General features: G+C 35.9%; 1 protein-coding gene across 1 annotated transcript in view; it reads right to left on the reverse strand.

Annotated features, from left to right (window-relative positions):
• LOC150097624 (uncharacterized) overlaps positions 1 to 13,050 on the reverse strand; it is a 350,600-nt gene extending 337,550 nt beyond the window's left edge. Inside the window, exons 1-2 of the mRNA XM_090406960.1 lie at positions 13,047 to 13,050; positions 12,678 to 12,780 (exon numbers count right to left, since the gene is read on the reverse strand). Of these exons, the coding sequence (XP_090263086.1) occupies positions 12,678 to 12,780; positions 13,047 to 13,050 (107 nt within the window). The remainder of the gene's footprint in view (positions 1 to 12,677; positions 12,781 to 13,046) is intronic.
• Between the last annotated feature and the right edge of the window lie 581 nt (positions 13,051 to 13,631).

Below are 13,631 nucleotides of genomic sequence, written 5' to 3' on the forward strand. Positions count from 1 at the left end.
TTCTAAAATGACCTGTAATTTTTTTTAATCTTCATTATTTCATTTTGCAAAACAATTTCTTCTAGGATAATATTTAAACAATCGATTTTTTTTTTTCCTTCATAATCATCAATTTCAGGTGTTCAGTTATTATGACAGCACTACATGATTAACTTTACATTATTATTAATCTCCTATAAACAATTTTCCTCCAAATTAGTCTATTTATTTGTCAGCACAGAAATATCGTCACATATAACATTTCATTCTTCTAAGGCACTTCTGCCTTAATCCACCTGGACTTTGATCTTCTTCTGAATCTTTTTCCTGCTATCTTGGTATCAAACACTTGTTGTGCTAATTTTTCCTCTCCTCTCCTATTTCCTCTCCTATTGTGCTAATCTAAAGTCATATGGAAGTGACCATATGACTTTAGATTAGCCCTGCTCACACATTCTTGAATGCGAACAATGACGAGTTCCTTCCTAATGTTTTCATTTTTAATATGATTTTGCCATTGATGCCACCTGTTCAGGGTCCCAAATTTTTCTAAGAACTTTCATATCTGTGAAGATATGAGTTGGAAGTTGAGTTGAGTTGTCAGAAATAAAGCATTTAATCTTTGATCAAGTGCTTTATTTCTAACTAGACTTACCATAATTTTTTATTTATTTATTTTTTTTTTTTATTTATCAAACTGGGACATTTTTGAGAATTTGCTCAAAACAGAAAGTAACGTCTTCTACGCTAAGTACTTATTATTCAATAGGCTAAATAACAGAGTGGTTAACAAAAAACAACATTTCGTAGTAATAATTTTTAATTACTCTTAACTGAACATAACTTATTATTAAAAAGTTATTAATATTTATCACTAGCATGAACTTTAAAAATTCTTTGTTATTTTTAACCGCGTCAAAAAATTCACTACAATTTAGTTCACTGTTAAGTTTGCAGTCCAATACAGCTTTTACTGTTGATTCAGCCATTCTACCTCTTTCTTCAGACCATATGTTATTCATTATTGAGAATATCCTTTCAACAGGTGAAGATGTGCATGGGAGGCTGAAAATGTATTCTATAATTTGGACAAGATTGGGCAATGAAATGTTCTTTTCTTTGAAATGACTGAATAGTTGTATCCATTATTCTTCACAACTTGTATTTTTCAAAATGTCATAGTTTGCCGACCAAAAAGCTTTTGCAATCACCACTTCATCAAACAGTTCATCCATGTTTATTGCATTATTTGCAAGAGTTTCATTAATTTTTTCACCTGAAGCTTCAATTTCCGACCAAGTTAATTCATTGTTGTTTATCCAAGTAAAAGATTCTGCTCCACCAAAACTGTTTTCCCAAAGCTCAATGTAAGAAAGACATTGGTCATAAAATTTTGTAAACTCTTGTAGTATTGTATTAATATTAATACTTCCATTATTTTCCAGTATTCTAAAAAGCTTTATTGCTTCTTGAGGTATAAATTTATTATCACACCTTTCCTCAAGATTTGTTTTCAATTTTCGAAGTTCAATACTGTTGCACTCACTTTTGTACTTTCCATAATCAAGATAGATTTGTTAAACAATCTGAGTTGCCCATGCACAAACCACAAATACATTTCACCACAATCATTATCAAAGAACTGTTTTATCATCACTGGACAGTGCTCTAGTGAAATAAAATCTTTCAGTCCCTTATAGATTTCAAGTATTCTGTCAATAGCTGAGCTGGAAGTAGCGAAAGAAAATGGGTGTTGCCATCCTGAAGAACCTTTTTATACTCTACATCTACAAATTCACAGAACGCTTTTAGTTGAGTGACTCGAACCGTATAAATGTGGAAATATTTATAAATTTTGACTACTAAAGCTTCTATATCAATAGGTAGAACATCAACTGCAGTTAGACAGTTGTGAATGATGTGAGCACTGCACCAATGCCCACAATATTTCTTCCTAGTTCCTTCTTCAATCGACTGTAAATATTGTTTTCTCCTCTCCTTTTTACATCCCCAAAATTGGTATTGCAGTTATCTCCACAAAATCCAATAATTTTTTTTGTTATATTATGATTTTTCGTAACTGACATTAAATGGTTTGTCGGTATTTCTGCAATTTCACCGGGAACTGATTGAAAGTCTAAAAGTTCAACTTTTACTCCATAATCTGGTGCAAAATACCCCACAACACATGGCACAGTTTTAATTTCTTTCCTGTTGGAAGAATCAATTGATATCATCACAAAATTTGTTTTGTTTAAATCTTCACAAAGTTGCTGAAACAACAGTGGCTCAATCACATTAACAATGAGAGCTTCATATTTTGTTCTACCCAGTCTAAACAAAGTTTAGACTGGGTAGAACAAAATTTGTTTTCAAAAAGCTTTGATATCAATTTAGATGAACAATCGGCAGACTTAAAGCTGAGATTGTGAATAGCAACATGAAATGCAAAAGTTGCTTCTTCAGTAGCTATTAAAAATTCTTTGTCACTTGGATCGGCACCTTTAAAATATGACAATATCTTTGAGGAAGTTCCTGCTGCTGCTAGACTAGCCTTATGTTTTGCACATGTCAAGTGATTTTTTATGTCCGAACACCCACCATGAGCCACAGAAAATTCTGAAGAGCACTGTTCACATTTCACTTTGTCAATGACCACAAACTTTTTTCAAAAACAGAAAATGCTTTTCTAATTCATCCGTAAACACAGTTTCTTTTTGGCATTTTGGGGTTAAATTAATTTAATGAAGTAAAAAAAAATCACAAACAACACGCCGAAAAGAAACACTGACTCGCAATCTAAACTCAACTAAGATTGTGCATGCTCAACAATGACTTGCAACGCAGCGTACAGGCCAGAGTCAAAGTGGGGTATTCGTGTTGCCTAATCGCCATTTTCCGAGGCTGCACTTTTTGTACTGCATGTACAGGGTGTTCGGGATAAATTTGACAGTTTCGTAAGGAAAAAGAAAATCTTCTTTGTATCTATTAAATTTAATGAATTGACAAAAAACATTACAGGCAGAGTTAATTACAATACTATCAACAAGATTTACTCAAAATAACCACCATTAGCATCGATCACAGCTTCAATTCTGCTTCGGAACCTCGAACAAGCTGATGCTACAGTCTCCCTGGGAAGGGCCGCAAAAACTGTTTTAATTTTATCCATTAACTGGGCTTTTGTATTACTGGAAGTGCGATTGGTGTCTTTTTCAACTGCGCCCCATACAAAATAATCCATGGGGTTAAGGTCTGGGGAGTTTGGAGGCCAAACATTTGGACTGGTGAAGTCGTAGAAATTTTCAGACAACCATTTTTGACTTTTCCCAGAGGTGTGGCAAGGGGCCGAATCCTGCTGCCATACATACGGCCTACCATTGGCTACCCTTGTTATCCAGGGCTTGACTACAGTTAGCAACTCCACGAACAAAGCCCGAATTCCAATGCCAGGGTTCTTCAACACCTGTTCCTGCAGATTTGCGAGGAATTCTGCTGTACGAACGCAATCAGATCGTCTGCTAGGGATCTTTCTTCTTGCTACATCCTCGTAGTCACCATTGCAAGTCTCTAGTTCATGCCTGATTGTTTTTACTGTATTCAGGGAGCATTGGGCAGCAGTCGTAATATCCTTATTTTGATGGCGGGCACGAATCATCATGATACAAGTTATTCTCTTCCATGATTCAGGTGGGTTCCAGCTATCCATCCTTTCTGACATCTTGTATATGAATGAAGAAGGGTCCAAACTTTTAAATGAAGAGAAGTGTGTGTTAATACATGTAACTTAAGGAAAAATATAATTAATTATAAATATGTCAAATTTATCCCGAACACCCTGTATATTCTGCACTTTTAAATTTTTACCAAATAACTGGGACAAAATACAAACTGGACGGGACCATACCTTCAAACCCGGACATATGGTAAGCCTATTTCTAACCCTAGTCTCAGATACATAACTTAAAACTGGTTTGAACTGCCTTGTAAACTCCTAGTTTGATGTCTTGGCTAATTTCTCTCTTATTCGATATAATCAGCTGGCTATCCACCATACCACCTTTACTTATTCTGTTGTCTATTTCCAGATTAATCCCATTTTCACTAAAAACTGTGCCTAAATAGCTGAAATGTTTTAGGTATTCTATAGGATCTCCATTCAGAATGCAGTTGATGTTTTCAATGTTCCTGCCTATTTTCATAGTTTTAGTCCTTTTATTGCTGATTTTCATTCCAAATTTTTTACATCTGTTATTCAATTCAGTTAGAAAATCCTAGAGATTTGCACTGATGTCTTTAGAAGCACAACATCATCTGTATAAAGCAAAGAGCTGAGATTAACATCTCCAATTCGAATATCAAGCTTGATGCCACTTTCTTTCGTAATGTGATCCATATACAATGGTGACTCGTACTTCGAATGGTCCAGAGTTCAAACACTTGAGGACACAAGAAATTTGATTCACAGTTCGAATGGTGTTTCTAAGTTTGAACTATAGTCCAGGAACTCAGATCATATAGCATTAGACAGGTTCGGCAAGCCATTGGGCATGCTTCTCCCCCACTTCTCCGTGCCTGCGCTGTGTGTGTGTGTGTGTGTGTGTCTGTCTCAGTCTGCTGTGCGTGTCCCTTACTTTACACAGACTAGTCGTTGCACGTTACGTTTGTGTAAAGAATTTTTTAACTGTTTTTGGCATTTTTTTTATTGCCCATGGCATCCAAGAATGTAGAAAGAACAAAACCTAAAAGAAATGTTGTAGTATCGACAATTAAGATGAAAAAAGAAATTATCATGAAACACGAAAGCGGCACACATTTGACAGATCTGGCGACGATGTTCAAAATGTCAAAGTTAACATTCATAAGAATAAGGAAGTAATAAAAGCAGCAAATGTGGCTAAAGGTGTGACAACATTAACCTCCAGGAGATCACATGTTATTGAGGAGATGGAAAAACTCCTTTTAGTGTGGACAAATGAGAAGCGATTATGTGATGTTATTACTGAGAGAGAATTATTTGTGAGAAAGCCAAACATCTGCATAGTGAACTTAAGAAACGCACATCTGAGACCAGTACTGAAAATGGGGAGTTTAAAAGGAAGTAGAGGTTGGTACGATAAATTCAAAAAACGAACTGGGATCCATAGTGTTGTCATGCACGGAGAGGCTGTGAGTGCCGATGTAGAAAAAGCAGACAAATTTGTAAAAACCTTTTTAAGGAGTATGTGAATAGTGAGGAATTTGTATTTCAACAGGTTTTTAATTGCGATGAAACAGCCCAAAAGGACTTATATCACAAAAGAAGAAAAGACGGCACCTGGATATAAACCTATGAAAGATCGAATTACTTTGCTGCTTTGTGGTAATGCTAGTGGAGACTGTAAGATAAAGCCTTTGCTCGTTTACCATTCTGAAAATCCATGCATTTTTAAAAAGAACAATGTCATAAACAGCAAATTCGGTTATGTGGAGGGCCAACACGAAAGTGTGGGTTACCAGAGAGTTTTTTACTGAGTGGATTTATCAAGAATTTGTTCCTACTGTAAAAGCTTATCTTACTGAAAAAAAAAGTCTACCATTAAACACTCTTCTAGTGATGAACAATGCTCCTGCTCATCCCCCAAATTTAGAGCAGGATTTAGTTGGTGAATTCAGTTTCATCAAGATAAAGTTTTTGCCACCCAATACCACTTCTATCATACAACCCATGGACCAACGAGTGATTTCAAACTTCAAAAAACTGTATATTAAGGCTATGTTTCAATAGTGCTTTGAAATAAGTAATGCCACAGAACTGACTCTTAAAGAATTTTGGAAAGAGCATTACAACATTCTTCATTGCTTAAGGATAGTCGATAAGGCATGGAAAGAAGTTTCTATTAAAGCAATGATTTCTGCTTGGAAAAAACTCTGGCCAGATTGTATTTCAGTCAGTGAAGTAGTAAGCTGAGAAGAAGAGTCTGTTGTAAATGAAATTGTGTCTTTGAGTAAAGCTATGGGATTAGAGGTGAGTGATGAGGATGTAGAGGAGTTAATAGATGATCATAAAACCGAACTCAGCACAGAAGAACTTCAACATCTTTACGATCAACAACATAAAGAAGTGGAAAAAGAAATTTTTATGGAAGAGAAGGATGCCAAAGGATGCATTTCCAATGCCAACCTTCAAGAATTGTTCTCTGTTTGGGTTAGAACACAAGCTATTGTGGAAAAATGGCACCCTAATAAGAGAGTAGTGACCAGGAATATCAACTTATTCAATGAAAACGTGATGGGTTACTTTAAAAATATCAAAGAAAATCGTCAACACCAAACAACATTAGATAGGTTCTTCTCTGCAGAAAAAAGAGAACGTGAATCAGCATTCTCAACTTCAGCTAAGCATAAAGAAAACGCTTAACAACAGGAGCATTATTTTCGTCTTTGTGATTTTTACATTAAAAAAATATTCTTCACTGTTATTTTTATGTTGTAATAATTAAAATTAATAAATTAAATATAAGATTATTTTGTTTAATTTTTTCTAAGTTATTAACATTAATAAACCTAAAATAAATAAAATAAAATAAAAAATTATTGAAATTTTTTGGATATGGGAACGGAATATTTCGTGTTCCATTATTTCTTATGTAAAATCTTGATTCGGACTTCCAACGATTCATAGTTCGAACGGGTTTCTGGAACGAATTAAATACCAACTACAAGGCACCACTGTAGATGATAAGAATGGAGATAATGTGCATACTTGTCTTACCCCTGATTTTACATCAAATCATCTTCCTGTACTGCCTTCAATTCTAACAGCCAATTTACACCTTAAATACAGATTATGTATTGCCCTGTACAATGTTCTATTTACTCCCATATAACTGTAGTGTTCTTCAAACGTTTGTCCCAGGACACCTTATCGTATGAATTTTCCAGATCTACAAAACTTAAATACAGATCCTTGTCATTGCTTCCATAATTTCTCAACGATTTGTCTGAAAATGAAAATCTGATCTTGACAGCCTCTATTTGGCATGAACCTAGCTTGTTCTTCCCCAAGTTTTTCTTCCACAATCTCTCTCTCCACCTCTTTTCAAGTATGCTTGCATAAATCTTACCTGCAACTACTTAGAGAAATTCCTCTGTAATTCTCACATTATTCCCCTTTTTTTTTTTTTTTTATAGATGAGTACTATGAGAGCTCTACTCCAGTTATTGGGAATTTGACTTGCTGACACAAAACGGTCACCTGACCCTCTGAATTATGCAGCGTAGCCGCTGCAAAACTTTTATATCTCCATATTTGAGCATTTCTGGTCAAATATCATCTACTCCAGCTGCCTTTCCACCTTTCAAGTTTTTGATAGCTTTTTCTATCTCAAGTAATGATATGTGCTACTGTTTGCATTTCTCATGAAAATTTTCTACTACAGTTCTCTCACTGCTTGTTTTATTTAACAGTCTTTCAAAGTAATTACTTCAGACATCTAGGATATCCTTATCTTCAGTTTTCATGTCATCTTTATCATCTCTGATTTCTTCTACCGAACTTTTCCTCTATTTCTAAGGTTTTTTGGTAACCTCCAAAACATTTTGCCACCTTCCTGATGAGGCTAGCAGAACAAAATATACAATTGGGTGCTGCTATGGACCAGATGATGAAGTAGATGGTGGGGATAGTATGCATAGGCAAATAGAAGAAATGAGTGAAAGGAGGGTAATTATTATGGGCGATTTCAATTATGGTAATAACATTGACTGGAAGGAAGGAATTAGATTTTATGCAGTTATTAAGGGACAACTATCTGCGACGACAGCATGTAATGGAAAATACTAGGGGGCAGAGAGTGCTTGACCTAGTAATCGCATCTGAGAAAGTGGCTGTAACGAACATGACCATGTTGCCACCAATTGGCGAGAGTGATCATAAGGTGATGACTTGGCAGATGGCTAAAGGAGTGGAATTTACAATTAAGACAGAATTACATGTGGAATTACCGGGCTGGTAAGTATGACAAGTTTAGGAGCGTGCTTGGCTCAGTGCCATAGCATGTAAAACTGCAAGGGCTGGATGTTCATAGTGCATGGGAGGTGGTTAAGAAGTGTTTGCAGGAAGCAATGGTTGACCGTATACCAAGAGTCCGAATAATAAATCAAGTAGGGGTTAAATGGATGAATAACATTATTAAGCTTGAGCTGCAAAAAAAGAAACAGTTGTGGAGGGAATTTAAGGAGAAAGGTGACCAGCAGGTGCAGGAACAGTATAAAGCTCGGGTCAGAAAGGTAACAAGGGTGGTAAGAAAAGCAAAAGCAGATTATGAAAGAAAATTGGCCATGCAGGCTAAAGAGAATCCCAAACAGTTTTTTCAATATGTTGCAAGTAAAAGGAAAATGTTCATGGCAGAATGATTTTAAAAAATGCTGAGGGTAGGGAGGTAACCGAATCAGTCGATATAGTGGAATTACTGAGTGAGCACTTCGCAAGAGTATATCATCCAGGTGGTGACATTGCAGGAATGGAAGAACCAACAGCTTACACTGGAATTGTGATGAATGAAGTAGAGGTAAATAGTCTATTACAGAGCCTCAATGTCAATACATCTGTGGGATTGGATGGTATACCAGCTCGTGTCGTATGTGAAGCAGCTAAAGAATTGTCAGTGCCCTTGACCATTTTGTTTAATTTGAGCCTCGGGTCTGGGTCAGTCCCAAGGGGGTGGAAAGAGGGGGAAAATAGTTCCGCTGCATAAAGGTGGTTTCAAGGCTGCTGTTGAAAATTACTGGCCAATCAGCATAACAGGAATCATTATCAAGATCTTGGAGAAAATAGTCAAGAGGAAAATACAAGATTGGATAGATGAAAATAGGATACTGTATCAGGGACAGCAGGGTTTTGTGAAGGATAGGTCATGCCTCAGTAACTTGCTCACGTATTATAACACAGTGACGGCTGAACTGGATAAGGGTTTACATGGACCTTGCTAAGGCCTTTGACAGGATACCACATGGAATTCTAATCAGTAAAATGCAGCATATGGGGATGGATATAGGGTTGGTGAGATGGATAGGAGGGTGGTTGACAGAGAGATATCAGAGAGTGGTTTATTCAGGAGTAGAGTCCAAAAAGATGGCCTGTGACTAGTGGTGTGCCACAAGGATCTATTCTTGAACCACTGCTGTTTAATTTGTTCATTAATGATATAGCAAAGGATCTGAGAGGAACAGTTCATTTTTTCCCAGATGATGCAAAATTGGGTAGGGCAATAGTGAATGCAGATGATGTCAAAATTTTGCAGGATGATTTGGATAGATTGGAGGTCTGGGCTAAGGAGAATGGATGTCAATTTAATGTGGCAAAATGTAAGGTTATACATTTTGGGGTGAAAAGATTAGCAGCAGTTTACTACATTGGTGGAACTGTACTCCAGGAAATTGATGAGGCAAGAGATTTAGGAGTGTTGGTGGATAAAGAGTTGAAGTTTAGGGGGCACATTGCAAAAGTGGCCAAATCAGCTCATCAAATCACTTGGTTGCTGAAGAATACTTTGACGAGCAGAGACGAGTATGTTATTGTTTCTCTGTATCGAGCCTTGATAAGATCCCATCTCGACTACTGTGCCCAGATTTGGTCACCTAGGTTTCTTCTTGATGGGGAGGAGCTTGAGAGGATCCAGAGGCGATTGACCAAAAATCTACCGAATAACCTTATGAGAACAGGTTGAGGATTTGTGGGTTGCAGAAATTGGTTGATAGGCGGAGGAGGGGAGATATGATTGAGACATTCAAATTACTAAAGGGTTTCTATAAAATTAATTCAGAAGATATTTTTGAGAACAGGGATGGCGGTGGGAGGACTAGGGGACATCCATGGAAGCTGGGCAAGAGTGTGGTTAATAAGGGTGTTACAGCTGGGTTCTTTACTTTTAGAGTGCTGAATGAGTGGAATAAGTTGCCAGAGTCTGTAGTAGGTGCTGTGACAGTGAATGAGTTTAAGGCAAGGTATGATAGATACTGTGTGAATGTCGAATAGTTGTGATGAACATGATTTGGGGCCTCCCTCGATGAGTCTAAGGACTCCCTGGAGTTGCCCATAATAATAATAATATTTATTTTTTATATTCCTACCATAGTCTTCCCATGACTTTAGTTTAGCTGCTTGTACACATAACTTCACTCTCTTACATTTTTCACTGTATTAATTTAGGAAAATGCCAGCTTATTTGCTAGGAACTTTCGGTATGCTTTCCTCTTTTCCAGGACTGCTTTTTTAACTTCCTGTGTCCACCATGACATTATTTTTCTATGTTTGTAGGCATCTTCACCACAAGCTTTCCTAGCTGAATCAATGTCTTCAGAGTTTGCCACCGACTCCAAAGTTTGGTTCTTTTGTTCTTTTCTTTTTTTTTTGAACTGTTTCATTCTTTCTTCAATAACGTTTGTGTAGTTGATTCTACAGTTTACCTGTAAAAGCTGCTCAACATTAATTCTTTTCAAAACTTCTTTACATGCTGTTCTTTTCAATGTGCTATCCCACATAAAAGTAAGTGATACTATTTTTAATCCTCTGTAGACTCTTGTATCCTGAAAACAGCATGAAGATATTACTACCTACAACAGCATAGTAAATGAGGCTTTTCTTATTTTTTGTTTCCTATTTAGACCAGATATATCTATATGTAGATATATATAGTCTAGATATACTAGATAATGCTGCAGAAACATTAAGTAAAGCATAATCAACATTATCAGTATTCTCAAAATACTTATACCCACCAACATAGGGCTATTTATTCTAATAACACAGCAATGGAAACCAAGCATCTTTACAACACTTTTTAGCCAATATCTACAATCCCTGTAAAGTAGATAAAATATTGCATGCATCCCACATCCCTCCTCCAACCAACACACAAGATAAGTAAAGCATAATCAACATTATCAGTATCTTCAAAATACTTATACCCACCAACATAGGGCTATTTATTCTAATAACACAGCACTGGAAACCAAGCACCTTTACAACACTTTTTAGCCAATATCTACAATCCCTGTAAAGTAGATAAAATATTGCATACATTCCACATCCCTCCTCCAACCAAACACTAAGATCACAACAAAACCATTCCAATTCCTTATATTAAACATACATCAGAAAAGATAGCTAAAGTTCTCTACAAATATAATGTCCATGACACTTTCAAACCATACATTCAGCCAGCTACTTTCATCCATTCTCCTAGAAATCATCATTCTCTTGCACATTTAGGAGCATATAAATTTCTTTGTGCATGCATAGCCTACTTTGTATAGATTGGCAGATCAGCATAAATCTGCCTTGGAGAATACAAAAATTACATCAATGCTCATCTGTATGACAAGGCAAGACTGGCAGACCATGCTGTGGATACTCCTTCACATATAGAGTTAAATGGAAGACATCACTATTACACAGAAGTTGCTATAAATCTGAGAGACCATTTTTAGAATCAACATCAACTATGAAACACTCCCCCCAATCTCAACAAGTACAGCTGCATTAATTTTCCAAAGATCTTGTTGGAAAACAAGATAGCTTTGTTTCCAAAACCAGATAGCTTTGACTTCTCCAAATTAGCTTTATGATTATCTGGCCCAAAGAATGCACCACATTGGGATATTAGTTTTTTCCAGTTATCATTTGAAGTGTTTCTAAAATGATTTAGATGAGGTCTCTGTCATAGTTATAAATTTATACTTTGAAGACACTGGGTAGCAACCATCAAAATATTAGCAAGTTCAACAAATTAATATAATATTTATTTTTGTGTGTTTATACTGTAAAACACTTATGAATAACTAACACCTAAGCCTTCTATATATATATATTAGAGGATCTTAACTGTAATTTACCATGGAATAGCTCATTTTTCTATATTTAATAAAATTCATGTACTTAGCAAAATGTTACATTTTTAAGTCAATAATGCCTTAGTTCTTTTCTATAGTTCCACGAGTCTGCTTGCTTTGCTGAATGATTAGAATACCTGTTCTCCAACTAACAGGTTTTGTGTTCGCATCCTATCATGGATGTTTGTGATTATCTTTAGATGGGAGATGAATTTCACTGCTCAGTGTGAAACCACTGCTCCATTTATTCGAGGCCTAAAGTGGCTTAAAAAAGTTCCATGTTTAGCCTCTGGAGCAGGGTTTTCGGATCATTTAAATATCTATAAAAATACACAAAATGATAAAATTAATAAAAAGAATTTTTAAAAAAATCCTTATCCTGCTCAAGGTAACAATGTAGACTTATGACCTTTTGTGAGTGGGAGCTACATAAAAAACATCCAGCAACACAACTCACAGTTAAAATCTGCAAACAATTATACAAGTTTTGTACTTGCATCTCTGATACTCTCGTTTCATTCCATCTGATAGTCTTCTCTTAAACACTAACTCTCTTACCCTTACTGCACTATGTGTTATAGGTTTTGCAGTCTCATATGTTGGAGTGATACAGAAAAAATAAGCTACTTTATATCATTTTTAAGAATCCTGCAATCAGCAAGTTCTTTTTAAGCAAGCCTTATCTGGCTCGATTATTTTACATTATAGAAAGCACACTGATCCTTCTAGGTTAAATAACTTATTCAACCTAGAAGGAAGTGATTGATACACTGATATATTCAGATAAATTCTAACACCACACTTTTGCATAACATGAAACAAACCTGGCCATAGATAAGTACTGATCAAGCTGTTGATCAGATAAACTATTATCAGGTTTCCATTTAAGTGTTTCCAAATCTTCACAGCATCTTCCATCACTTTCACCTAACAAAAAACATTTAGATACATGTACTATGTCACTTTAAAAGTGAATTTCAAATACAAAGTAAATAAATTAAGTTTAAAAAAGCAGAAAGATATACGCTTTCTAAACTTGCCTGACAGTGTTATACAATTTCAAAAGAACACAGAATAAGTCATCTATATACCAGTAAAATTGATATGATTGACAAAACTGATATGACTAGGGTATGCACAAATTATCTTTAAAAATTCAATTTCCAATAAAAATTAAGAAATGAGATACATACTCATGACCAATATTTGGTCTATACAGCAATGCTGAGTCTGAGTTATTACAAGATGGTCTGAAAGAATGTCTGACCTATTATACAACTGATTGTCCCCCCCCACACACACACACCTATTAATGTAGCATAATATCTAGCAATTAGCTGGAGTACATTATCTATGTAGTGCAAGGAAATAAACCCTAATGTGCTTTCCAGCAAGGTGGCATATCAGGTGGAAGATTTCATGTGTAAGAGACTCCTTTACTGGCACTTTCCATTGCTTGGGATCTCCTGGTCAGCCAGTTCACCAAAATTCCCACAAGATGGTCTGAAAGAATGTCTGACCCTGACTGCCCCCCCCCCCACACACCTATTGATGTAGCATAATATACAGCAATTAGCTGGAGTACATTATCTATGCAGTGCAAGGAAATAAACCCTAATGTGCTTTCCAGCAAGGTAGCATATCAGGTGGAAGATTTCATATGTAAGTGATTCCTTTACTGGCACTTTCCATTGCTTGAGATCTCCTGGTCAGCCAGTTCACCAAAATTTCCACCGTGTAATTCCCAGAATTTCCACTGGTTAAAAGAATAATATAAA

This window comes from Typopeltis vanoorti, chromosome 17, assembly GCF_054136105.1.
Source record: "Typopeltis vanoorti isolate ZY-2024b chromosome 17, IOZ_Tvanoo_1.0, whole genome shotgun sequence".
NCBI lineage: Eukaryota > Metazoa > Arthropoda > Arachnida > Uropygi > Thelyphonidae > Typopeltis > Typopeltis vanoorti.